Source organism: Octopus bimaculoides, chromosome 1 (genome assembly GCF_046866305.1).
Source record: "Octopus bimaculoides isolate indiv1 chromosome 1, ASM4686630v1, whole genome shotgun sequence".
In the NCBI taxonomy this organism is placed as follows: domain Eukaryota; kingdom Metazoa; phylum Mollusca; class Cephalopoda; order Octopoda; family Octopodidae; genus Octopus; species Octopus bimaculoides.
The window spans coordinates 21,192,655-21,218,959 of NC_142928.1; the positions used below are offsets into that span (position 1 = coordinate 21,192,655).

Below are 26,305 nucleotides of genomic sequence, written 5' to 3' on the forward strand. Positions count from 1 at the left end.
AACTTTACACCTACACAAGATACCAGAGTAGTTGACCCAGGCTCAAGTATTTATGTAATCTCATATTTCTATTGTTAACCACTCCTCTGCATTTATACAAAGCAACCAGTGAAACATTAATATTATAATCATTAAAGCTAGAAATCATTATTCTCTCCTTTACAGACACCTACACCGTATAATCATGCTCTATATACTATTGTATAACTTGAATAACCAGACATACAGATTTATATATGTGGATCTAATTGAGTGAGGTGTATATTTGTCGAATAGATATTTTATTTATTTGATATTTCTTTTTCTAAAGAGCAACAATTCACAGAAAATAAATTCTTCTCCAAGTATGAAGCACTGTAACATTTTGATAGATTTGATATTATTTATCAAACGTAGCACAATATATTTATGTATGTATTTATGTGTGAGTGTGTGTGTATGTTTGTATGTGTGTATCTATCTATCTATCTATCTATCTATCTATCTATCTATCTATCTATTTATCTATCTATCTATCTATCTATCTATCTATCTATCTATCTATTTATCTGTCTATCTATCTATCTATTATGTACTATATATATGTATGTATGTGTATGTGTGTGTAATATATATATATGTAATAGTATGTATGTACATGTGTGTATAGCACGTAAAAAGCACCATCCGAACGTGGCCGATGCCAGTGCCACCTTGACTGGCTTCTGTGTCGGTGGTACATAAAGAGCACCATCTGATTGTGGTCAATGCCAGCTCCTCTGCCCCTTATGCCGGTGGCATGTAAAAAGCACCCACTGCACTCCCAGGGTAGTTGGTGTTAGGAAGGGTATCCAGCTGTAGAAACACTGCCAGATCAGATTGGGGCCTGGTGCAGCCTCCTGGCTTCCCAGACCCCAGTCGAACCGTCCAACTCATGCCAGCATGGAAAACGGACGATGATCATCATCATCATCATCATCATCCTTTAACGTCCGCTTTCCATGCTAGCATGGGTTGGACGATTTGACTGAGGACTGGTGAAACCGGATGGCAACACCAGGCTCCAGTCTAATTTGGCAGAGTTTCTACAGCTGGATGCCCTTCCTAACGCCAACCACTCAGAGAGTGTAGTGGGTGCTTTTACGTGTCACCCGCACGAAAACGGCCACGCTCGAAATGGTGTCTTTTATGTGCCACCCGCACAAGCCAGTCCAGGGGCACTGGCAACGATCTCGCTCGAAAATCCTACGGGAGTCAGTCAGGCGGTACTGGCAACGGCCACGCTCAAAATGGTGCATCTCATGTGCCACCCACACAAGAACCAGTCCAGGGGCACTGGCAACGATCTTACTTGGCTTGCCGGGTCTTCTCACGCACAGCACATTTCCAAAGGTCTCGGTCAGTAGTCATCGCCTCGGTGAGGCCCAATGTACGAAGGTCTTGCCTCACCACCTCAGCCCAGGTCTTCCTGGGCCTACCTCTTCCACGGGTTCCCTCAACTGTTAGGGTGTGGCACTTTTTCACGCAGCTATCCTCATCCATTCTCACCACATGTCCATACCAGCGCAATCGTCTCTCTTGCACACCACAACTGATGCTTCTAATGTTCAGCTTTTCTGTGTTTGTGTGTAATATGTATGTGTGTGTAATATTTTTTTTCAATGGCAGTAACATTCAACGCAGAGCAGCTCATACATAGATACATTCATTAAAATTTAATAAATAAAATGTAAATTTTTTAATACAGCTGGACACTCTTCCTAACGCCAACCATTCCAAGAGTGTAGTGGGTGCTTTTTACGTGCCACCAGCACAGGAGCCAATCAGGCAGCACTGGCAACGATCACACTCAAATGGGGATTTTTATGTGCCACCAGCACAGATAGCAATCAGGCGGTACTGTTGTCAGCCACGACAATGACTTCACTTGCCTCAACATGTCTTCACAAGTGCAATTTATTGCCCAATGATTGAAGGGTACTCTTAAATGGACTGGTTATGCTGCACTGGCATAAGCCACGGTTACGGTATCACTTGGCTTGACAGGTCATATATATATATATATATATATATATATATATATACACACACACACACACACACACACACACACACACATTTTTGTTCTTGGCACTCCGTCGCTTACGACGTTGAGGGTTCCAGTTGATCAGATCAACGGAACAGCCTGCTCGTGAAATAAACGTGCAAGTGGCTGAGCACTCCACATACACGTGGATATTCACCGTGACACAGTGTGACAAGGCTAGCCCTTTGAAATACAGGTACAACAGAAGAAACAGGAAGAAAGAGTGAGAGAAAGTTGTGGTGGAAGAATACAGCAGGGTTCACCACCATCCAGTGCCGGAGCCTCGTGGAGCTTTAGGTGTTTTCGCTCAATAAACACTCACAACGCCTGGTCTGGGAATCGAAACCGCGATCCTATGACCGCGAGTCCGCTGCCCTAACTACTGGGCTATTGCGTCTCCACATATTAAAATAAATATAGCCATTGATTTGTCTCGTATCTAAAAATTGAAGTGTCATTCAATCCAAGAACTGACAAGCAGAAGAATGAGTACTGACTATCGTAGGTTAAATGTAAAGTATTTCTTGTAAATGCTGGTTAGTCATTTGACAGAGTGTCAAAGTTTCGGGGTTAGCTAAAAATGATTGACAAAATTATTAATCTCTTTCAAAAGAAAGACTTTAAAAAAAAAGTTTTAAAAAGTTAATGGTCGATGGGAAGTAACTCATAAAAAAGCGTACAATTTTTATTTCCCCTTAGTTAAAATTACGAGTGTAACTACACACACACACTTAGTTATAATTTTAAACATGTCATAGAGCATCATTGAAATTGTTGTTGTGACGTCATCAGAAGCTGTGTATTGGACATATCTGAATTACGCACGTGTCAAAGATGTCAACATTGGCTGAGTTAATTATCTTTTTGCTTTAATTTTTCAATTAATTTTCGTTTCTCTTGATACATTCGCATACAATGAATTTTAGTAATGTTTCTCTTATAGTATTCTATATTTGTGACTATTTCTTCCCTTTCAAATGCTTCCGGACTAACCCAGGAAACAGAATGTTTCTTTTTCAATGGCAGTACCATTTAGGTATACTCATAGCATTAACAGAAATATTCACAGCACAACACTAATACTGACATTTGCACTAACATTAACAGCAACAACAGTTTATAATGACATTAATACGTACAATGCCTTGTTAGGTACTTTTGGCAATCTTTCGATAGCCGTATCTGAGAGAATCTGACTAAATACCAAGACAGTGTCCGTTCAGAGAAACATTTTCTCTTCACAAGCATTATGAATGTCGTTAGCAATGTTTTTCACATTAACGACAATAAGAACAACATTATCAATGAAGGGAGAGCAGATTTGAGAAGTTTTTACTGCATTTTGGACATTGAGACAAAATATGCTTTTTATTTTCTTTTTTCTCTTTTATTTATTTCAGTCACTTGACTGCGGCCATTTTGGAGCACTGCCTTTAGTCGGTCAAATCGACCCCCAGAACTTTCTGAATTAGTGTTCATCCACTAATTCAGAAAGTTACAGTTCTTTCCTGCTCTCTGGTATTATCTCTTCTTTCTGCTCCACACAGTTTATCTTTGAATTAACAATAATTTATATGTATTTCTTTATTGCCAACAGGGAGCTAAACATAGAGAGGACAAACAAGGACAGACAAAGGGTTTAAGCTGATTATTACATTACACCTGGCTCTAGTATAACCATTCCACATTCCACTACTGATCTGAAGATAAAATATGTCAACAAGCAGCAAAGGTAAGTCAAAACATTTTCTTTTTATGTCTAAAATATTCATGTCATTGTTAAGTTACAAATCAATGTGATCAAGCAGATACATGGTCGAAGGTATTCCAGCCATTGGATCTTGTTCAAAACGGGGGCACCAGTATTTTCTTAACGAAACGCTTTGAAACTTGGGACACTGGTAGAATGTGTCATATAAAACATCTTTTTCTCTTAGTCTTCTTAACAAAAAAACGTATATCGCAAGTTATTTCATGTTAAAGCTGTCGTATTTCTGTAATTTCAACCAATGACTGACGTCCATTCAGCCGTAAAAATTAAGTGCTGACTACGTAAACAAACGATTCTCAAACGATTCTGGTGGTGATAAAATTACTATTTCTTTGTCAAAAAATGGCTGAAGCATATTGGCAGTAGCTAATAAACCTTTCTATTATAGGCACAAGGCATGGTTTTTGAGGGAAGGAGCAAGTCAGTTAGGGTTAGGGAAAACGAACACACGTGTGTTGCCTCTCTGCAAAATGTCAGAAGTAATGGAGATTAAATACGCTTTACACCGCTTAAACTGCCAAAGGAGTAAGTGTAAACAGCTGAATACTTGTCACTGATTGGTTGAAATTATCGAAATAAGACAATTTTTTACATGAAATAAATTCGAATACAAAAATTTTTTTCTGTTCTATAACACAAAATAGATAAGTATATGAAGTTTGAAAGTCTTTCGGTACCAAAAACACTACATAAAACATAAATGAAAACTGGTGCCCCCGTTTTGAACAAGATCCCAGCCATTGACCATCATATCTGAATTTCAGGTATGTCATCATCATCTTCATCATTTAACGTCCGTCTTCCACGCTGGCATGGGTTGGACGGTTTGACTAAAAACTGGTAAGCTGAGGAGCTGCACCAGGTTCCAATCTGATTTGGCATGGTTTCTACAGCTACATTCTTTTAATAATTGATGCCTCATGATGGGTGTATACTGGTGCTCTCTTTTATTTATATTAAATGTTGAGCTGTCACATTATTTGTTGAGTAAAGTGTTTGGTGTACACCTCTGTTATCTTTACTTCTTACCACAGTTTATTCAACAACCAAACTGAGTCACAGAGCACTTACCCCTCCTATGATACATCAGTTAAAATAAAAACAGAACATAGGCGTTGGGTTGGCTGCTTCCCAACCGCATGGTTCTCGGTTAAGTTTTACTGCATGGCATCTTGGGCAAGTGTCTTCTATAGCCTCCAGATCAACCAAAGCCTTGTGAGTAAATTTAGTAGGCAATAACTGAAAGAATCCCATCGAGCTTCCACGTGGTTGCACATAGTGCTAGAAATTGCTACATTCTATTTGAATTACACCCTAGCATCTTAAACAAGGAAGAACACATTGGATAATGCAGCCCCAGTTATTTACAATTATCACACGATGTCAAGACAAGAAGACACAAATACTCAGACACATATATATATATATATATATATATTTAATTAATAAATTCAATAATGGGATAAAAATCTTTTACATGAATTTTATCAGGAAGCTAGTGTGTAAAAAATTCATAAGGGGGAAAAAAACCCATCATTTTTTTATTCCCAAGAATATAATTATTCATTTATATTTATATAAGGGCATTACTACAGAATAATGCCACACACTAGACTTCCCAAATAAACACATATAAAAATAAAAATATGTCTGTACCGTACTATACTGATGAGCGAAAGCTAGATTTTATTCTGGTAATTGTGAAATCGTCCGAAATATAGTTGAGTTCATTTTTTTTAAGAGTTGCTTTTCCTCGCATTTGGTAAAATATGTGTTTACTTGGGAAGTCTAGTGTGTGGCATTATTCTGTAGTAATGCCCATATATATATATATATATATATATAAAGTATCAAGAATGTAATTTTATGAGGATACCTTTCCTGATGAAGGTGACATTGTCCACATGGTTTGTAAGATTTATTAAGTTTTATACCAGGATATGAGCTCTAGAAACGGCCATTGAAAGTGAACCGCCTCAAACTGTATTATATACCTCATATACCATTTATATTTAAAAAAAAAAAAAACACACCGGACTCTATGGATCTTTTAATCAAAACTCTTAACTGCTCTTAATTTCAGTACAAAAAAAAAATCTCTTTCGTTTCTCTTTTTATCAGTTTCTCACCCTTCCTTCCATACGTATCCCACATGGGTTTTATTTACATGTGTTTTTATGTATATTTATATATATATATTTTATGATTTTTTTTTTTTAAATGTTCATGTATTGATATGTATTAGTATATGTATACACATTTTAAGTCGAATTTATAAATGTATGAGTATGATTGCCTAATTTGGGTTTATATCTTAATTCCTATATATCATCATCATCATCATCGTCATCATTTAACGTCCGCTTTCCATGCTAAGTTTAAGTATTAAAATACATTTATACATTCTTTGATAATAATAAGAAAATGTTTAAAACAGTTTAAAAGAGAGTATTCAACAAAAAGTGTTTAGTATTATATATCTCCTGGGTATACTACCAAACACTTTTTGTTGAATACTCTCTTTTAAACTGTTTTAAACATTTTCTTATTATTATCAAAGAATGTCTATATGTATTTTAATAATTTTGTGACAACCAGTACTTAACACAACAAAGCTTATACAAAGCTTTACATTTTACTTTTGACAATCTTTTTCTAAAAAAGTGAAACCGGTCAAGTGAATAAACATCTTTAAAGTTGCATTTTCAAACCTTCTTTCACACACACACACACACATATATATATAGAGAGAGATTTAGCACTGTATATATCTGGATATTGTCACATAATCTTGTATTACATATAACAGTTTTAAACCTCTATTTTTAAATTTCTGTTATTCCATGTGTTGCAGTTCAACCCTACTTACCTTTGTCCAAAGAAGTTCTTGTCAAAGAAACCGAACTCAACATTCTGGTAATTCCACACTAAATTTCACTCTTTTCTAAAACTGTTCTGAAATCTTTGTCGTCAGTCAAGAAACTGTTGATATTGGTTTTGTTTCATTTATTTGATGTGTATGAAATGAACTACATAATTTTTTTTGTGACTTCTTTCCATCATGGGATGCCCCTTTTGCTTTTGTTAGTAACTTTGTCACTCCCACAAAAAGCACCCAGTACCCTGTGTTTGGTAATTCATCTGAACAGTGACAACACAGGGCTTGGGAGAGTTCTTTAGTCTTGCTGATGGCAAAGCTACCTCTAAAGTGCTGGTGCCAAAATAAGCCTAGTACACTGTAAAATGGTTGGTGTGAAGAATGGCATCCAGCCCTAGAATCTGTGCCGAAAATGTGACATTGGAGTAAGACGTAGTCCTGCAACTCATTCAATTGTGTTGAACCGTCTTACCTATGCCAATATGGATAGGGCTCAAATGATGATATAAATTGTTAAAATTTATGTAAAATATACTGGCAAATTGTCAGTCATTAAGTGTGAAGAAAAATGCCTTGTAGTATTGTCCCAACTCTTTGCATCTGAGAAATTGTAGTAGTGATGACTGTTATTTGTTCAGGAGAGAGATGTGTGATATTGTAACAATGATGATTGTTTATGTGAGAGTTGTGCAATATTGTAGCAGTGATGGCTATTTGAGAGAGATATTAGATATTCTAGCAGTGATGGATATTGTTAATCTATTTATCATTAATAATTTTTATCTAAAATTTGTCAATATTTTCATGGAAATAAGGCGGTGAGCTGGCAGAAATGTTAGCACACCGGGGAAAATACTTAGCAGTATTTCATCTGTTTTTATGTTCTGAGTTCAAATTCTGCCGAGGTCGACTTTGCCTTTCATCTTTTTGGAATCAATAAATTAAGTACCAGTTGCATACTAGGGTCAATCCAATCAACTGGCCCTCTCCCCCAAAATTTCAGGCCTTGTGCCTAGAGTAGAAAAGACTATTTTCATAGAAATAACACTGCAATTCAGTTCTAACAAAGTTGGGGTGTTTTGGCTTTATCTGATGTCTCTAACATTTATCGAAGTTAGCATACACCATTGTTTGTTCTGTCAAGGCATTGAAACAGATTTAACTCAATTTCTAATCCTGAATGGCCTAAATACTAGAATTATATCAATTACAACAAAGCATGAGAACAGGATATATATTGTATTGTTAACACTATAAGCTATTTTGTTGTATTCCTCCTTCAGTTTATTCAAGCACAGTCATGGCTGTAGAGTTAAGACATTTGCTTTGCAAGTACACGGTTTTGGGTTCGGTTCCACTGTGTAGCACTTTGGGCATGTCTTCTTCTATGACCCCAGGCCAACCAATGCCTTGTGAATGAATCTGGTTGGTGGAAACTGTGCAAAAACGTGTCATGTGTAAATATGTGTGTGTGTCTCTCCATCGCCTCTTGACAACAGGTGTTAGTTTGTTTACTTCCCCTTAGTGGTTCAACAAAAGAGGCCAAGTTCAAGATTTTTGGAAAAAGAAGCACTGGGGTCAGTTTATCCAATTAAAACCCTTCAGGGTGGTTCCTCAGCATAGCTACAGTCCAGTCACTGAAACAAGTCAAAAATAACGAAGGATGAGTATATTTTGATCGGCAATACGGGTGGGGGGGGGGTCATATTTTGATATAAATATTTCACTGTGACAAATTTGCATTATTTCATTGCCATAGGTTTTTTTTTTTTTGAGTTACAATCGAAATTGAACCAAATTTGATGACTGGCACCCATGCCAGTGGAGCGCTAACAGCACCATCCTAGCGGGATCACTGCCAGAGCAGCAGCCTGGCTTCTGTGCTGGTGCCATGTAAAAAGCACCATTTGAGTGTGATCGTTACCAGCGTTGCCTTACTGGCACATGAACAAAACATTCGAGCAAGGTCGTTGCCAGTGCTGCTGGACTGACTCCTGTGCAGGTGGCATGTAAAAAACACCTTTTGAGCATGGCCGTTGCCAGTACTGCCAGACTGGCCCTCATGCCGGTGGCACGTAAAAGCACCCACTACACTCTCAGAGTGGTTGGCGTTAGGTTGGCTCTGCTATACAAATTTCATATCAACCACAGCAACCAATATCATTAAAGCTTGGTTACTTTCTCAAATTACTATGCAAGATAAGTTTAAGACTTTAACTTATTCTTCTCCAAACACTAAATCCCTTTTTTTTTTTGATAAAATATTTTTATTGTTTTATTTCAGAGCCAGGAAGATTTACAAGAAAACTTCCTTGTCAACTTTTTAGTCCAAAATGTCCCAAATTCGAAACATCTTGATTTCATCAAAGACAATAAAATTCAAACATGGTGGGAATGCTGGAATACACGACGGCATCTCACCAAATCTAAACATCACAAGAAAACTCTATCATCCAAACTGAGGAAACAATTGAAAATATTTCACATTCAACCTGAAGTCCAAAAGTGAGAAATTCTTGTCATTGTAGTTGTTACTGTTTCTCTCTCTCTCTCTCTCTCTCTTCTCTAAATTATTACATTAGGCATTGAACTACTGACTTTGTTGTAAAAAAGCCTTGTTGTAAATATTACTCTACTTCAGTTTGCTTGGTTAACAACAGTTTTCATTCATGTAACATATAAGTCAGCCATAAAAAAAAAAAGTTTGCAAATTATATTTCAGATGTACTCACAGGTAATAAAAACATTAAGAAGTAATTTTGAAGTCTGTTTGACTGATAAGAGAAATGAAGTAACATTGTAACAGTTCGTGTTTAATACTGTAAATGATACTTGACATCACTAGTAGTAGCATTAATGTTTTAAATCTCTTGTAGCCATACATCTAATGAAATACACTGTCAATGCATTTTAAAAAATAATAAACTCTTTCTTGTGGGTTAATAAAATAACTAACTTTATCATTATTAAGCTGCTACTTGGAGTCATCATCATCATCATCATCATTTAACGTCCGCTTTCCATGCTAGCATGGGTTGGATGATTTGACTGAAGACTGGCGAACCAGATGGCTGCACCAGGCTCCAATCTGATCTGGCAGAGTTTCTATACAGCTGGATGCCCTTCCTAACGCCAACCACTCCGAGAGTGTAGGGGGTGCTTTTACGTGCCACCAGCACGAGGGCCAGTCAGGCAGTACTGGCAATGGCCACACTCAAAATGGTGTTTTATACGTGCCACCTGCACAGGAGCCAGTCCAGCGGCACTGGCAACAACCTCGCTCGAATGTTTTTTCACATGCCAGTAAGATAACGCTGGTAACGATCACGCTCAAATGGTACTATTTACGTGCCACTGGCGTGGAAGCCAGACAACTGCTCTGGCAATGATCACACTTGGACGGTGCTCTTAGCGCTCCACTGGCACAGGTGCCAGTCATCGAATTTGGTTCAATCATGATTTCAAATTCACTTGCTCCAACAGGTCTTTGCAAGCAGAGTTTAGTGTCCAATGAAGGAGAGGTTGGCATGGGAGCCAGTTGTCGAATTTGGTTCGATTTCGATTTTACTTGCCTCAACATGGTCTTCGCAAGCAGAGTTTAGTGTCCAATGAAGGAAAGGTACGCATAAGTGGACTGGCTACACCCCTGGCAGAGGCCTCGGATTATATATATATATATAAGTGAAAGATATATACAATGGTAAGAAATTACTGATTGACCAGTTGTCAAATAAAATATGATACACACACACACACACATTACCTCTTTCTACTCTTCATCTCCTGGCATAAAGTTACCTACTTCCCCACTCCTTGGGGTTCATAGTCTTGCAAGCTGCATTGTTGGTGGCATCCAACTATAGAAATGTCAAAACAGACACTGAAGCACAATGCAGTCCTTTGGCGCATCAGATTCCGTCAAATCATTCAACTTATGCCTGCATGGAATGAAGGTATTAAATGATATATAGCTGAACATTGTTTATTTCTTGGAAGATTGGGACATTCTAAATAGTTCCCTATAACCTCCTCAGTGCAGATTATCTAAATGTGATCGAGAGAAGAATTATCTTCACTATTTAACTGGTACTTAATAAAGCCCCAAGCTGACTCTGTCAATCAATTACCTTCACTATTTGATGATGTTTCTACTTCCTTTTTACTTTTTGTCAGGTTTCATAACTTTCTTCCCCTCCATAAATTATGGAAACAGTATATGAAGCAATTAATTCAGTTTGAGAAGTAAGTAGTTATTTTCGTCTGAAAACTTTTTGAAAAATAATTTTCTATTGTTTATATAAATTTTTGACCCGTTTTGTAAGACAGATTGGGATGTTGGGTTGCAGGCGTTTTAACACTGCTGACTTGCTGCTGAAGGCAGACAAGCACACAACATTGTAACATAAATAAAGGAAAGAAAATGTACTGAAATGAAAATGAAATTATTAAATATGGAGTTATGTCCCCTCAAATGACATGTACACACTGCAAAAGATTATTGTTAACGAATGGTGATTTATTTATACGGGGCTGTCTGGTCTCTTTGGTATAAAAGGAGAGCACGAGTGTCTGAATTATGACAAATGCGTAGTTCAGTTCACATGGTTTTGTGCACATTTTTTCTAACATGGATATGGGCTTTTAAAGTGTCTTGATTTAATTTTATGTTCATTGTTCATTCAAATGTACCAGAAAAACATAGCTTTGTGTAGTTTCTGTTTGATAATTATGAGCATCTTTATACGTTTTTTGCTTCTGTGATGGTCCATGCACAACTTGTAAAATTGTTATGTAGAAACATACTTTTTCTCAGTGCTAAAACATTCCTAACCCCCTTATAAGAGCCAGATTACCTGAAGTATTTTCTAATAAGTACAAGATAATTGATGGAATAAATTCAATAGACTCACAACTCATGACCTAAAATGAAAATTTAAATTGAAATGCTTAACATTCTTAACAAGAAATCAATGTTGGTTGAATGTAATGGGTTTTCTTATTTATCTAAATTTTAATCTTAAATCAATAATCCTTTAATCCCCACTCTTGCAGCATTAACCCAAACAATTTAACGGCTGTCAATCTGAAGGTTTTGAAAGCTGATTATCATGGATGTTACCTCACGGTTTCCAAGTCAAAATGTCCCTCATATGTTGGCACAACTGGCATTGTTCTTATGGAGACCAAGAACATTTTCAAAATAATTACAAAAGATGATAAATTCAAATGTACGTATCTTAAGCACCACCATCTTTCTCATTCTCTGTCTCTATCTTCCTCTCTCCCCTTCTCCAATTGGGGTATCTTTGTATCTCCTCAACAGCAAGATACCAGTCTTTATCCCTCTGTAACGCTTTTAACCTCTCATCAACTGACACAAAGCCACCTCCCTCGATACTACTTCTCCCCAATTCAGGGAACTTTGTCTTGCAAGTTGCTCAGTGACTCCAGCAGTACTGGTACCATGAAAAGTGCACGCAATACACTCTGTAAATTGGTTGGTGTTAGAAAGGGCATCCAGCTGTAAAAAACATGTCAAAACGGACAATAGAACTTGACACAACCCTCTGGCTTGCCAACTCTTTTCAAACCAGCCATTCCATACCAGCATTGGAAAATGTACATTAAATTCTGATGATGTATCTTTTATCTTGCTTCAGTCATTAGATTGTGACCTTGCTGGGGCACTGCCATTAAGGGTTTAGTCAAACAAATTGATCCCAGCACTGACTTTTAAGTTTGGTACTTATTTTATCAGAATAGTTGTCAAGCACTAGTGAAGGGGACACACAGACACATATACATATAAATGTGCTTGTACGTATATGTTCCAGGCATATGGAAAACCCACTTCTTTCCATCGAGGGCTTAGATACTCCAATATTAGACTGTTTTCTTTAATCAATACACGGTGATCGTTTATAAGCTTTAAGCTTATAAATATTCATCATCATCGAAATCGAGTTAAATCCGACGACTGGCACCCATGCCAACGTCATCTCCTTCATTGGACACGAAACTCAGCTTGCGAAGACTTGTTGGGGCAAGCGAAAGTGAAATCGTGATGGCACCTGTGCCCAGCGTCGCCTTTCTGGCACTTGTGCCCGCGGCATGTGTAAGGACTTTCGAGCGAGATTATTGCCAGTGCCCCTGGACTGGCTCTTGTGCGGGTGGCACATAAAATACACCATTTGAGCGTAGCCGTTGCCAGTACCGCCTGACTGGCCTTCGTGCCAGCAGCACGTAAAAGCACTCACTACACTCTCTGAGTGGTTGGCGTTAGGAAGGGCATCCAGCTGTAGAAACTCTGCCAAATCAGATTGGAGCCTGGTGTAGCCATCTGGTTTCACCAGTCCTCAGTCAAATCATCCAACCCATGCTAGCATGGAAAGCGGACGTTAAACGATGATGATGATACACACACACAACATCATCATCGTTTAACATCCGTTTTCCATGCTGGCATGGGTTGGATGGTTTGACTGAGAACTGGTAAACCAGATGGCTACACCAGGCTCCAATCTGATTTGGCAAGGTTTCTATGGCTGGATGCCCTTCCTAAGGCCAACCATTCCAAGAGTGTAGTGGGTGGTTTTTACGTGCCACTGGCATGGGTGCCATTGACCTGACACCGGCATCAGCCATAACTGGGGTCTCACTTGGTTTGGCAGTTCAACACAAGCATGGTATATCACCATGAGGCCCAATGCTTGAATGGTGCTTTTATGTGCTGCCGGCACAGGTGCCAGCCAGACAGCACTGGCATTGGCCAGAACTATGATTTCACTTGGTTCAAAAGGTCTTCACAAGCACAGCATATCACCCAACAATTGAAGTGTGCTTTTAATGGACCACTTACGCAACACTGGCATCGGCCATGACTACGATCTCACTCGGCTTAACGTCACTGCCTCCATGAGGCGCAACACACGAACAGTGCTTTTTATGTGCCATGAGTGTCAGTCAGGCTGCTCTGGCCTTGGCTACAACTTATTATTTACAGAAAATGCACATGTTTGTTTAAAAAACTATAAAATTATACTTCTTAAGTCTAACAGGAAAAAGTGAGTGGGTATGATGGTGTAATGGTTAGCACACTTACTGCAAATATAAGAGGTGTGAGTTCAAGTCCCATGTGTACAGAAAACCCGTTTTTTTCCATCATGGGCTTATATACTTCAATATTAGACTATTTTCTTTAGTCAATACATGGTGATCGCTTATAAGCTTTAAGCTTATAAAATATTATTATTACTTAACAGTATATATATATCATTCATCATCATTTAACGTCCGCTTTCCATGCTAACATGGGTTGGATGGTTTGACTGGGGACTGGTGTGCCAGATGGCTGCACCAGGCTCCAATCTGATCTGGCAGAGTTTCTACAGCTGGATGCCCTTCCTAACGCCAACCACTCCAAGAGTGTAGTGGGTGCTTTTACGTGGTACTGGCAGTGACCACGCTCAAATGGTGTTTCTACATGTCACCTGCACAGGTGCCAGTCCAGTGGCACTGGCAACACCTTCATTCGAATGTTGTTTTCCACATACCACTGGCACAAGTGCCAGTAAGGCGACGCTGGTAACGATCGTGCTCGAATGGTGCTTTTTATATACCACTGGTACAGGGGCCAGTCAGCGTCCCTGGCAGAGATCACGCTCGGATGGTGCTCTTAGCGCTCCACTAGCACGGATGCCAGTGATGCAGTGCTATCATCGAATTTGATTTCGATTTCACTTGCCTCAACAGGTCTTATATATATATGATGGACTCTCCTGTTGCAAACAACCTATACAGATGGTTTGTTTATAGTGACCAAATGTTTGTGCTGCACATTAGTTCATTCCCTGTATCCCCAATCAATATTGCCTATACAGGTGCACTGTCTGCCACTTTGAAGTGATTGCAGAGCAATGTGAAATGAAGTGTTTTTGTTATAGAACTAAAACTACAATCTTGCTATCATGAATGCAGTACCCCTAGACCACACACTGGACTCTTATACAATTTTCCCTCTACCAAATTAGTTCACAAGCCATTGATCAACTCAGGTTATAATAAATGATACTTGCCCAAGGTGCCCCGCAATGGGACTGTACCTGAAATTACATGGTTGCAAAGTTAACCACATGACATATATTTTCTTTTTATATCTTGAGTTTTCTCAATTTGACTTCTTACTTCACTTTCGGATCTTTATAGTCTGGATTATTTTTTTTCTTTCTTTCTACAGGTATACCTAAGAAAAATTCAGTATTCTGTTTCAGTCTTGATGCCTATTGTTTCACTCTGTATGGTAACCACATGAAGGTGAAAGCCAGTGAAAGAAGCCACCGGAAATTTAAAACTAAATCAACAATAGACCTATGAGTAAATAAATTTTATTTCAATATTTTAATCATTTTCCAACATTTTTTTTTTTTTGGAACTTGAGATGGGAGGGTGTATTGATACCCTCTTGAATCCCATGTAACCAGCTTGCAAGATGATGGTTTCCTGATCTAGAAACTACTTCCAAGGGACACTTTACTGGATCTTTTTTTTTAACACCTTCTCTTCAGATCTACATATTCAATCCTTTATGCTTTTCTAATATATTAAATCAGTAACCCATTTTGCTAATTACTTTTTACACAATTTTAACTAAAGCCCCAAAACAACCGCCTATATTGGGTTGCATTATCATTTAACATGTTGTCATGGTTTGACAGGAGCTGGCCAACCAGGGAGCTGTCTAGGCTCCAATTGTCTGCTTTGATATGGTTTCTGTGGCAGGGTGTCGTTCCTCACACCAACCACTTTACAGAGTGCACTGGGTGCTTTATATATGGTGCCAGCACATGCTTTGTATGTGGCACCAGCCTTAAAACAACCACCTGTTTCTAACTCTGCATATACTCTGTAAAAAAATAGTTCTCGTTCTTAATAGTTTTTAACTCTAACACTGTTAAAAGCACAATTCATTTTTTGATGAAGTAGGGGTTAATGTAGTATTTGTAACTTATAACAAGTAGTTCTAATAATTAGGAGGGGATAGTATTTAAAGCAATATGGCTTATGTCAGTAAAATAAATACAACTCCAAAGTTGGAAACTTTACACTTTATTTAATCAATAACTTATTTTTTAATAAGACATTTGAAATAATTTAAGAGTCCATTAAAAACAAACATTGTTGACATATTGCAGGCATTGCCACATCAAACTGGCAGAATTTTCTGGAAGAATAAGGATTTCATTAACATTTGAACATCTGAAGTGTTTCAGTGAAATATTTCAGATGAGAAGTCTGTATGGGAAGAAGCATCTGAGCGAAATACATAGAGAAGCTGCTCGATATGTCAGTATGGTCCTTTAAAACATGTCTAAGGTGAGATGGTAGCTGATGATGGTGGATGAAATTAATATGAACAAGAGAGGTGGTAGACAAGCAAAAATTGTCCTTCTGAAAATATCATTCAAGATGTTACAAGAAGTCTCCTTGCCTCTCTGCAATTAACATTGAACCATACTAAAAAAAAAAAAAAACTTGAATTCAGCAAGTAGTTTGTTTGTTTTTTGTTATTAAATATTTGCTATAGCTGTGTTAAACTGTTAGGGTGTCAACTTTGAATAAACTGTTGGTGAGAACTTTTTACGTATGTATTTCAGAATGTACAAAGGAATACAGCTGATGGAAGTGATCACAACTACCTTCCACATGAAGCTTCCTGTCTTTAGAAAAGACTCGTCTACAAAAGAAAAATAAGTTTGAGGTTATACAACAAAAACTGCAGTAATGGAACAGTTGGAGAATTTATCAATGTAGAGTGTGGGAAGGGTTTTTAGAACATTTACTTATCAGTATTTAACTCTTTTCAAAGCAATTAAATGATTTTCATTTCTTTCAGATCCCGCGTGGTAAATAAAATGAAAAGGACATGCAGTCAGCGTTGTCATGTGTGTGGAACACAGCAATTTTAGAAAGATCTTTTGTATACAAAGCTGAGAGCCTTTAGTGAGAGTGTTTCAATTGCAATAAAGAGACAAGAAAATATTCAAAATATGCAGGTACTATATAGATACAGCAATTCATCCAATAGGTTCAAAACATTGATGCTGATCCAAGAAAAATCAATGAGAGCCATCATCAGAGAACTTCAAAGAGTGAACTATCAGAACTGTGATGCTTGAAAACATGTACTGAGGAACAGTACATCCTCACAATACTATAGCTTCCCTAGAGACAACCATTGTCCAGGTGATGTCTAAAATGAAGAAGGACCATTTAGTGTAAACAAGCCAAATACTGAAGTAGAAGGCATATTCATAAACTAGTCTTTTAAGAAAGCTTATCAAGAATGTGTACAAATTTTTATTAAAACATTGGGTCATCCCATGAATGTGGTTTTTTATACTTTCATTTTTCAAAAATGTTTGCTAGGTAAGTGTTGTTTTATTAAATTACTAAATATATCTTCAAATGCCTTTCAATCTTGTATTTTAATGATAAGCAAAGAAACCAAAATATCTCTAAATTCCATGTTAGTGAAATAACACTGTAAAAGTTGACAAAAAAAATAAAGTGCCTTTCTTTAACTTACCAAAGAAGTCTTTGAAGACAAAAAGTGAAATAACATAAATGCCAAGACTGAGAAACTCTGCCACTATCATCAACCAGTGCCACATTTGAACAGTTAATGCCACCATTAGCAGTTCAGTAAGGATAAGTGATGTAAATGTTATGGCTACAACATGGATAAATTCCTCTTCGAACAGCAGTAGGGCTCCATACATGATGGTACCTCCTAGAATAGAAAACAGTTCAACATTTAGAAATATTTCTGAGTCATCTTTTTTTCTTTATTATGTCCACTTTTTATATGTTCACATAGGTTTGACAACAAGAGTTGTTGAGGCAGTAAGTGATGGCCAAATGCTCTTTTCATCACCAACTTTTTTTCAAATTTCAACACAAACCCAGCAAGTTAGAGGGAGGGATAAATCAATTACATCGAACGGGTACTTATTTTATCAACCTCGAAAGGATTAAAGGCAAAGTCAGTCTCAGCAGAATTTGAACTCAGAATCTAAAACAGACAAAATACTGCTAAATATTTTGCCCGGCGTATTAACAATTCTGCTAGCTCACTGCATTAAAAGGTAAGTTGCATCGGCCAATTTTTATGAAATAAAGTATTTTTATTCCACTGGTTTTCACGTCTGACAAAACCACAGAGGTTTATACAGATTGAAAATATATATATATATATTGTTTACAAGAGATGTAGACACCATCACCTTTTTCACTCATGATGACAATGTGAAAATTGACGTTTGCCCAAAGTGTTATACTGGGGGATGGAACTCAAAACCATGTTGCTGCAAAGCAAACTCCTTAACCACACAGCCAGTAAACAAAAGAGTGTGAATTACAAAAACTATTCCCCAGAACAGCAGACCTGACTAGTGTAAACTGGTAAAACAGAAACTGTCATGTAGAGTACAAGTATTGAAGTTCTATCAGTGACCGATTTCAGCTAAATCTGGTGTTGACTATAGATTCAGGAGAAACCATGCAAGGAAAAAGTGGTGCATTTGCTTCCTACTATAAAGTCAAAGAAATCATGGAAATGGAATGGCAACTTTAATGAGAGTATGGATAGAAGAGTAGGTTTGTGGGCCGGTAGATTTTTTTAATGCACAGAGGGGTAAATGGGTGGACTATAGAAAGTGATGGAGGTGTCAAAAGAAAATCAAAGTATCTAGGACAGTGGAGCCTATTAGTAAGTGTTGATTTATGGAATGAAAATTCATGGCTGATTCCAGTGAACAGGGCTTCGATACAACCAATGAAGAGGTTGGTGTAATTAATGCCCATCTTGGTATCCATGGTATCATTAGTGGTTTACTGATAGAACAATTAACACGCGAAAATGAAATAGTACAAAGTCTACGTGTGTTTCAATGTCATTTAATTATAAATAGATTATAAAACTGAACTAACCTTGGTAAATACTTATTAAAACCCACAGGAAAAATGTTTTAAATGATAAGGACCGGCCCTGAAAATATTAAAAAAAACTGTGTATCAGTTCACATTTTGTTAAATAAAAGTTAGAGAAGTTCAACCAATAGCTTAAGCAAAGATCAGCCTTATTAACATTGTAACAAAAGGAAAGAGTTAACTATAATTTGGACTATGAGGAAATAAATAAGTTATAAAGACAGACCTTCAAAAGGTTAAATTAATTTTGGAAAAGTAAAGGAGTTAGATTACCTTTGTTAATTCTTTATATAACTCTGGATATGTCATGGCAATGCCTGCAGAGACATCTTTGTCAAGCACGAGAGAAAACACTGGAAACATTGTGAACACTGTAGCATATCTGAGAGAAGAAAAATAATTGAGTGAGGAGATTAATCAATAGAAAAAAAGATGCGAACTCAGAAGGAGCTGAAAGATGTCATCACAACAGAACTCTCCCACACAGCAAACATGATTTGTTAAATAAAATGAAATAGAAGTTATTACTGATTTTGTTAATGCAATCAGTGATTAGAATGATGTATAACAAAAATTATTCATCTTGAATTGGGTAATTGATGTGGAATTGTGAGTATTGCATATAGTTGGGAGTTTGATGTAGCTCGAGGGAGAGTAATGATGCTTTCAACCTCCACTGAATGAGTCAATCTCCAGTAGAGTGGAGAAAGACCAACCTTCGGTATAAAAGCTTGATGGTTACTACAACAACAACATGGTGAAATCTCTCCAACAACTCAGATTTTTATGGAACTCAAAGAAATTTAATTAATTTATAAATATGCTGAAATTTAACCGATTCACTAATCTACCTAAATAATATACTTCTATTCTAAGGGACATTCTCTGAATGTTTTTCCTTAAGATTCAATAAATTTCCTGTGTATTTTAAATAATTTGATCAGAAATAATTCAAAAATGTTCAATAAAATTGAAAGACTTAAAAAATTTTACTTGTTTTCATGTACAAAATGAGATGTTATTAGCACAAAAATGCAGAGGATCTGTAAAGACTGGAAAGTAATGAGGTGAGCATGTTCTGCTAGATATATTGTCACTATGCATAAAATATTGAAGTCTTCAACATTAGAAATATGGTAGAAATAAACTCAACTCACCCAACCATGAGGAATCCAGGAAACAAAGACACAGAGGCAAAATAAAAGACTGAGCAGAAGACAGCCTGCATGGCTGTAATGATGAGACCACGATGGATAACAAATTGGGCCAAAGCTGCTGATCTTTTGTAGCTGAAATCATCATAGAAACATTATTAAGCAAAAATTACTGAGTACTTTATTAGAATCTAATTCCTTGAAACATTTTTACAGCAATACTTCTAGATGCTTATGTAAATCTGAACATCGATGAATTTTTAATATATCTCATAACACTAAGTTTTTAGTATGAAGTGAAAGTGATACCACCTATGTTAGTCAACTTGACTAAAAACACATCTTCCGTGATAAACTCATAATTGCTAGTTAGGGATAATTATGTAAGAGTTATCATAAAATGAAACTAACTTAAATATGAAAATACTTTAACAAATAAATTTAGAATGACTAGAAAACTATTGAATTTCTCCTCAAAATCTGAATTTCTATTTTTAAAAAATTGATGAGCAGTTGTAGCTTCAAACTTCTAAAAATATTAATAAGGTCAGCTGAAATAGAATATAAAATGTGGAGAATAAAAGTTAAAGAACAAGGTAAAACTCACCTGTTCCTACCATGAACCATGAGAAGATGGCCAATATAACTGAACTGATTTATTGAAAAGTCTGCTGCAAGAGCTGCCTGCTTGCCTTCCTGAAAAGTAAAAACATTCCACAGTATATCATACTTGCTAAAAATGTTATGTTCATTCAAAGTTGTCAGATAATCTCTGGCAAGAAGATAAAGAGCACAAGAAACTTGTTCGCAGTAAGTAATACTCGTTAATATGAGTGAGTAATAATTTGAGTTTCTCTGTCGAAGATTGTAAAATATACATATTATGCTCAGAGCTATGCCTACCCAAAAAATGAAAACATAATTCTTAAAAATCTTGAACCAAATCTCAATTTTTTTTTTTTTTTTTTTTCTTCCAGACCGACCATTCCATTCTCCACAAAATAAGATTCTGAATTAAGATCCTTTTTCAGCATTTGAAAATTATAAACTTTTTTTTTTTTTTTTTTTTCGTAAGAAAAACAATTTTACAAATATATAAAAAAAATTGACTCGGAACATCTAGTAAAAGTTTCAAATTCCACAAAGCTACTCGCACGCTCTTTATATATTGGTTGAAATACTCTCAGATTCTTAAGCTGTCAAAATTCTCCTTAACAAAACATTTATATTTATTTTCCCAAATCAGAAATTAAACCTCGAACTTTTCACAAAACTAACTTTCACTTCAGTTATCTTAAATAAAGGGATTAAAGTTACAGGTTATAAAAAAAGAGGTTACCTTTCCAACTATACCAATTCCAGCATCAGCAGCTTGGATCATACTGACATCATTTCCACCATCGCCTGGATACAATGGTAAATTTGTCATAATTAGAAACAATTTTAGAATACAAAAAAGAAAGATTCTCTAAAGTTTAAAATCAAATAAACCAATCAAGCACGTGACTTTTTTTCTAATACTATTTTGGTGCCATCCCAGAGCACAACAAAATGTGAACAAGAAAAGCTTGAAGGAAGAAAATAAAAGATAATGAAACGTACCAACAGCACACACTATTTTTCCAATGTGGAGTTTCAGTAATTTCACGATATCAGCTTTCTGAGTTGGTGAACATCGACAGACTACAACACAGGGACATTGGCAAGAAAGTTCCACAAATTCATGTTCATAATAACGTAAGCAAACCTGGATGAAAAAGAAAAATCACACAATTTGTTGAAATATTCACCTTAAAAATTCAATAAATTTTAACTAAAACTCCTCTTCGTTTACTTGTCTTATTACAGAGAAATGTTTTTTCAAAGATTTCCAAATTAAGATGTCTACATGACTTGTTGAAGTAGATTTTACAATTGCATGGCTTTCCTTACACTAATTAGATCTAATTCATCTACATACAATAAGCCAGTAACTCACAAGCTGACAAATATCAACCTTCACCTATCAAAATAAGAAGGAAATCTTTCGCTCCACTTCTTTATGAATGAGAAGACAAAATAGGAAAAAGGGTCTGAAATGATTATGCCATTAAAAAAGGAATCATTTCAAATTATGGTGATTAAGATTTATCATCTTTAAATTACTCTATACAAAGTGAAAAAGATGCCAGACCTGGACGGAGTCTCCACTGATGATAAGAGCAGAATCGTTCTTTCGTCGAAGGGCATTCAATTCAAGATGAGCCTCATCTCTTGTATCAACCCTTCTAAAGGTATGGATGTCCATGTTACGTGATACCAGTTTGGAACTCTTAGCAATACAAGTGGCTGTTTCTAATTTGTCTCCAGTTAGCATCCAAGTCTGCAAAGTAAAAGACATTTGAAAGAAAACTCAATTGTAGCCTGTTAATAATTAGGCAAAATATCTTGTGAAACAGAAAATAACTGACTGAATAATCATGAGTGATTAAATCTATAACAAAACTTTATTTAAATATTAAAATAATATATTTATATTGACATACTACGACGAAATCTCCAAGATGCAGATAAGATAGAGATTTTTATTTATTTACAGCCTCAAACATCTCATACCTTCGCGTTTTAGTTTGCCCTCTATTATTTATCTTGTTTCTCTCCATGAAATTCAATTGAATTCAGTTGTTGTCTTAAATTCATACTTATTCATTTTCTAAGCTTCCTAAATTCATGCTACGTTATATTCTATTCACCTAGAATTCATTGCTCTTTTAAAAATTACGATTTATGCATTGTTGTCTCTCAAATATTTAAAATCTACAATTAAGAGCCCTATCTACTCGCTGTCGGTACCTACCCACCCCTACCCATTTTCCTTTATTCAAAAATTCTTATCGCTCCTTAAAATTATGGCTTTTAAGTGTTGATTTCTCAGCCCAAGAATTACAGCGTGATGTGCTGCTTGACTGGTCCCCCCTCTCTCTCTCTCTCTCTCTCTTTATATATATATATATATATATATATATATATATATATATATATATGATGATGATGATCTTTTCTCCCGCCATGCCTCTGTCTACCCCTCCATCCTCTCTCTCTCTCTCTCTCTCTCGTAGTTTTTCCTTAAGGTCTTCAGGTTCTGGCTATATATAAATGAGAAATCCATTCTAAATTATCTCGCTGACATACTACGACGGAATCGCCAAGATGCAGATAAGATAGAGATTTTTATTTATTTACGGCCTCAAACATCTCATACCTTCGCGCTTTAGTTTGCCCTCTATTATTTATCTTGTTTCTCTCCATGAAATTCAATTGAATTCAGTTGTCTTAAATTCATACTTATTCATTTTCTAAGCTTCCTAAATTCATGCTACGTTATATTCTATTCACCTAGAATTCATTGCTCTTTTAAAAATTACGATTTATGCATTGTTGTCTCTCAAATATTTAAAATCTACAATTAAGAGCCCTATCTACTCGCTGACGGTAACCCGCCCTCCCACCACCTCCACCGGAAGTTCATTCCTCTGTCATCCTGTCAACCTCGGCTGTCTCCCGGAACCCATCTAGTGGCCTTGGCCATCCTCTCCCCTACCTTTGGGTAGCGCATTAAGTTTGAGAAATGTTTGCAGGTTGTAGGTACTGTTTTGCTTATGAATTCTTCCAATTGCAAGTTTTCTTTTCAGGTACACGAAACTGCTTTTCCCCTTCCCAGGCTACAGGCCCACACCCCCAACACCCATACTGTTAGGATTGGCACTCTCAACGTCGGCACGCTGAAAGGTAGATCTGGTGAAATTGTTGAGATGCTTGAACGGAGACGCGTAGATATGTGCTGCATCCAGGAAGTAAGATGGAGAGGAGGTTCTGCGAGGTTCCTCACAGGCAAAGAACACAGGTACAAAATTTTCTGGGCAGGGAACACTGACGGGGTCGGGGGCGTAGGAATACTTCTAGCGGAGAAATGGGTGGATAAGGTAATCGAGGTCGTTAGAGTAAGTGACAGAGTACTTAAGATCAGACTAGTGCTTCATCATAGATTAGCTACTGTCATCTCAGCCTATGCACCTCAACCGGGGCTACCAGATGGTCTGAAAGACCAATTCTATGACACCCTCTTGCAAAGTACCTCGTCGACGAGTGACAGGGACCTTCTCTTTGTGGCTGGAGACTTCAACGGTCATGTCGGACGTCGTGCTGGAGGCATACATGGAGGCTATGGCTTCGGTTCCTGCAACGAGGAGGGAACCAGACTGCTGGAGTTCTGTGATGCAACCGATCTTATGGTCTGCAATACCAACTTCAGGAAACCTGCCAGTCACCTACCGCTCCGGCAGACACTCTAGCCAAATCGACTACATCCTCGCCAGAAATAGGGAAAGAGGGCGGCTTATAAATGCCAAAACCTACCCTGGCGAAGAATGTACCCCACAACATAGATTAATAGTTAGCGACTTTGGGATCAAGGCAAAATGGGTGCCCAGAATTAGACAGGCTTGGAGGAGAAGGGTGTGGAAGCTTAAAGACCCTGCAAACGGACAGAGACTTAGAGACAAGTTACTTGAAGCATTTAACGAAATAGAAGGGGATATAGCATCATACAACATGGAAGACAATTGGAGATTTCTGCGGGACAACCTGTTGAAAGCCACCGACCAGATTTGTGGGTGGTGTAAGGTCCCCTCCCGACCCAGAGTAACGTGGTGGTGGAACAAGGAGGTAGACAGGGCTATTAGACAAAAGAAACAGGCTTGGAAGAACGGTGGTAGCAGGGAATTGTACCAATGTGCCAGAAGGGAGGCTAGGTGACAGGTTTATTTAGCCAGAGGGGAAGCAGATAAGGAAAGATTTGCCAATGTTCTGCGCCGTGAGGACCAAAGACTCGAGGTATTTCGTGTTGCAAGACAGTGTAGTAGAGAGAATAGTGATGTTGTAGGAGAGAAATGTGTTCGCATGGATGATGGTACGCTTGCATTAAATGAGGATGCAAAGAAAGAGGTCTGGAGATGCCACTACGATAGATTGCTTAATAAAGAGAATGAATGGGAGAAAGAGAGCCTGCCGTATGTCGACCCAATAGAGGGACCAGCTATCCGAGTTGATAGTACCAGGGTAGATAAAGCAATTAAGAGTATGAAGACCGGGAAAGCCCCTGGCCCATCAGGAATCACTGCAGAGATGCTCAAAATATCTGGCAGTGTTGGCTATAGCCTAGTCACCCGTATTACGAACCAGGTGATACACGAAGGAGTCATACCCAATGACTGGTGTAGCAGCATCATAGTCAACTGCTACAAAGGTAAAGGTGACGCTTTAGATACAAATAATTACAGAAGCATCAAGCTGTTAGATCAGGTTATGAAAGTTACAGAGAGGGTCATAGCCCAACTAATTAGGGAGCGAATCAATTTAGATGAGATGCAGTTTGGGTTCGTGCCAGGTAAAAGCACTACTGATGCCTTATTTCTAGTGAGACAGTTGCAGGAGAAATACCTAGCTAAGGATAAACCTCTGTACCTGGCTTTCGTTGACATGGAGAAAGCCTTTGACAGGGTCCCCCGATCCCTTATCTGGTGGTCAATGAGGAAACTTAGGATAGAAGAATGGTTAGTGAGAGCTGTGCGAGCCATGTACAGAGATGCTGCCAGTAAGGTGAGGGTTGGAAATGAGTACAGCAATGAATTCCGGGTAGAGGTAGGGGTCCACCAAGGTTCCGTCCTCAGCCCCCTCTTATTTACCATAGTCCTCCAGGCAATCACAGAGGAGTTCAAGACAGGTTGCCCCTGGGAGCTCCTCTATGCTGATGACCTTGCCCTAATTGCGAAGTCACTACCAGAACTAGAGGAGAAGTTTCAGGTGTGGAAGCAAGGTCTAGAATTGAAGGGCCTTAGAGTCAACCTAGCTAAAACCAAAATCCTAATAAGTAGGAAGGTAGATAAAACACAAACCCCTTCAGGTAGATGGCCCTGCTCAGTATGTAGAAAAGGAGTAGGTAGTAACTCTATAAGATGTACCCGGTGCAAGCTATGGACACATAAGAGGTGCAGCAACATCAAAGGCAGGTTAACTAGCAAGTTAGTTTTTGTTTGTGGCAGATGTTCAGGTGCAATAAAGACTGCAAACAAACAGGAAACAACTTCTATCTCATTCCAGGGTGAAAAACTAGAGGTAGTCGATAGCTTCCGCTATCTGGGCGACCAAGTTAGTAGTGGGGGTGGGTGCGCTGAAAGTGTAGCTGCTAGAATAAGAATAGCCTGGGCAAAGTTTAGAGAGCTCTTACCCCTGCTGGCGACAAAGGGACTCTCACTCAGAGTAAAAGGCAAACTGTATGACGCATGCGTACGAACAACCATGCTACATGGCAGTGAAACATGGGCTGTAACTGCTGAGGACATACGTAAGCTCGCAAGGAATGAAGCCAGTATGCTCCGTTGGATGTGTAATGTCAATGTGAATACCCGTCA

General features: G+C 37.6%; 2 protein-coding genes across 22 annotated transcripts in view; one reads left to right on the forward strand and one right to left on the reverse strand.

Annotated features, from left to right (window-relative positions):
• The first annotated feature begins 2,864 nt into the window (after positions 1-2,864).
• On the forward strand, positions 2,865-17,098 carry LOC106882309 (ribonuclease P protein subunit p29). Of its 3 annotated transcripts, none has more exons than XM_014932952.3 (8): positions 2,865-3,101; positions 3,663-3,797; positions 6,691-6,752; positions 8,999-9,219; positions 10,888-10,956; positions 11,767-11,942; positions 14,951-15,087; positions 16,607-17,098. In XM_014932952.3, the coding sequence occupies exons 2-7, from the start codon at positions 3,779-3,781 to the stop codon at positions 15,085-15,087; spliced, it is 684 nt and encodes a 227-aa protein (XP_014788438.1). In that variant the 5' UTR covers positions 2,865-3,101; positions 3,663-3,778; the 3' UTR covers positions 16,607-17,098. The 3 variants fall into 3 exon arrangements, with proteins under 3 accessions (XP_014788438.1, XP_089205316.1, XP_014788430.1); XM_089349190.1 differs by having other exon boundaries at positions 2,865-2,916; positions 15,906-17,098; XM_014932944.3 differs by having other exon boundaries at positions 2,865-2,916.
• Positions 15,804-26,305, reverse strand: part of LOC106882326 (putative phospholipid-transporting ATPase IIB) — a 103,129-nt gene continuing 92,627 nt past the window's right edge. For all 19 annotated transcript variants that reach the window (XM_089349001.1, XM_089349011.1, XM_089349016.1 and 16 more), the window contains 9 exons: positions 22,030-22,218; positions 21,459-21,603; positions 21,196-21,260; positions 20,464-20,552; positions 19,860-19,991; positions 18,976-19,084; positions 18,703-18,760; positions 17,300-17,503; positions 15,804-16,447 (listed from right to left, as the gene is read on the reverse strand). In XM_089349001.1, the coding sequence (XP_089205127.1) occupies positions 16,311-16,447; positions 17,300-17,503; positions 18,703-18,760; positions 18,976-19,084; positions 19,860-19,991; positions 20,464-20,552; positions 21,196-21,260; positions 21,459-21,603; positions 22,030-22,218 (1,128 nt within the window). In that variant the 3' untranslated portion in view covers positions 15,804-16,310. The remainder of the gene's footprint in view (positions 16,448-17,299; positions 17,504-18,702; positions 18,761-18,975; positions 19,085-19,859; positions 19,992-20,463; positions 20,553-21,195; positions 21,261-21,458; positions 21,604-22,029; positions 22,219-26,305) is intronic.

Coding starts and splice junctions, on each gene's coding strand:
- LOC106882309 (XM_014932952.3), top strand. Junction 6,753..8,998: donor AAACCGAACTCAACATTCTG/GTAATTCCACAC, acceptor GTTTTATTTCAG/AGCCAGGAAGATTTACAAGA. Junction 11,943..14,950: donor AAAAGATGATAAATTCAAAT/GTACGTATCTTA, acceptor TTCTTTCTACAG/GTATACCTAAGAAAAATTCA.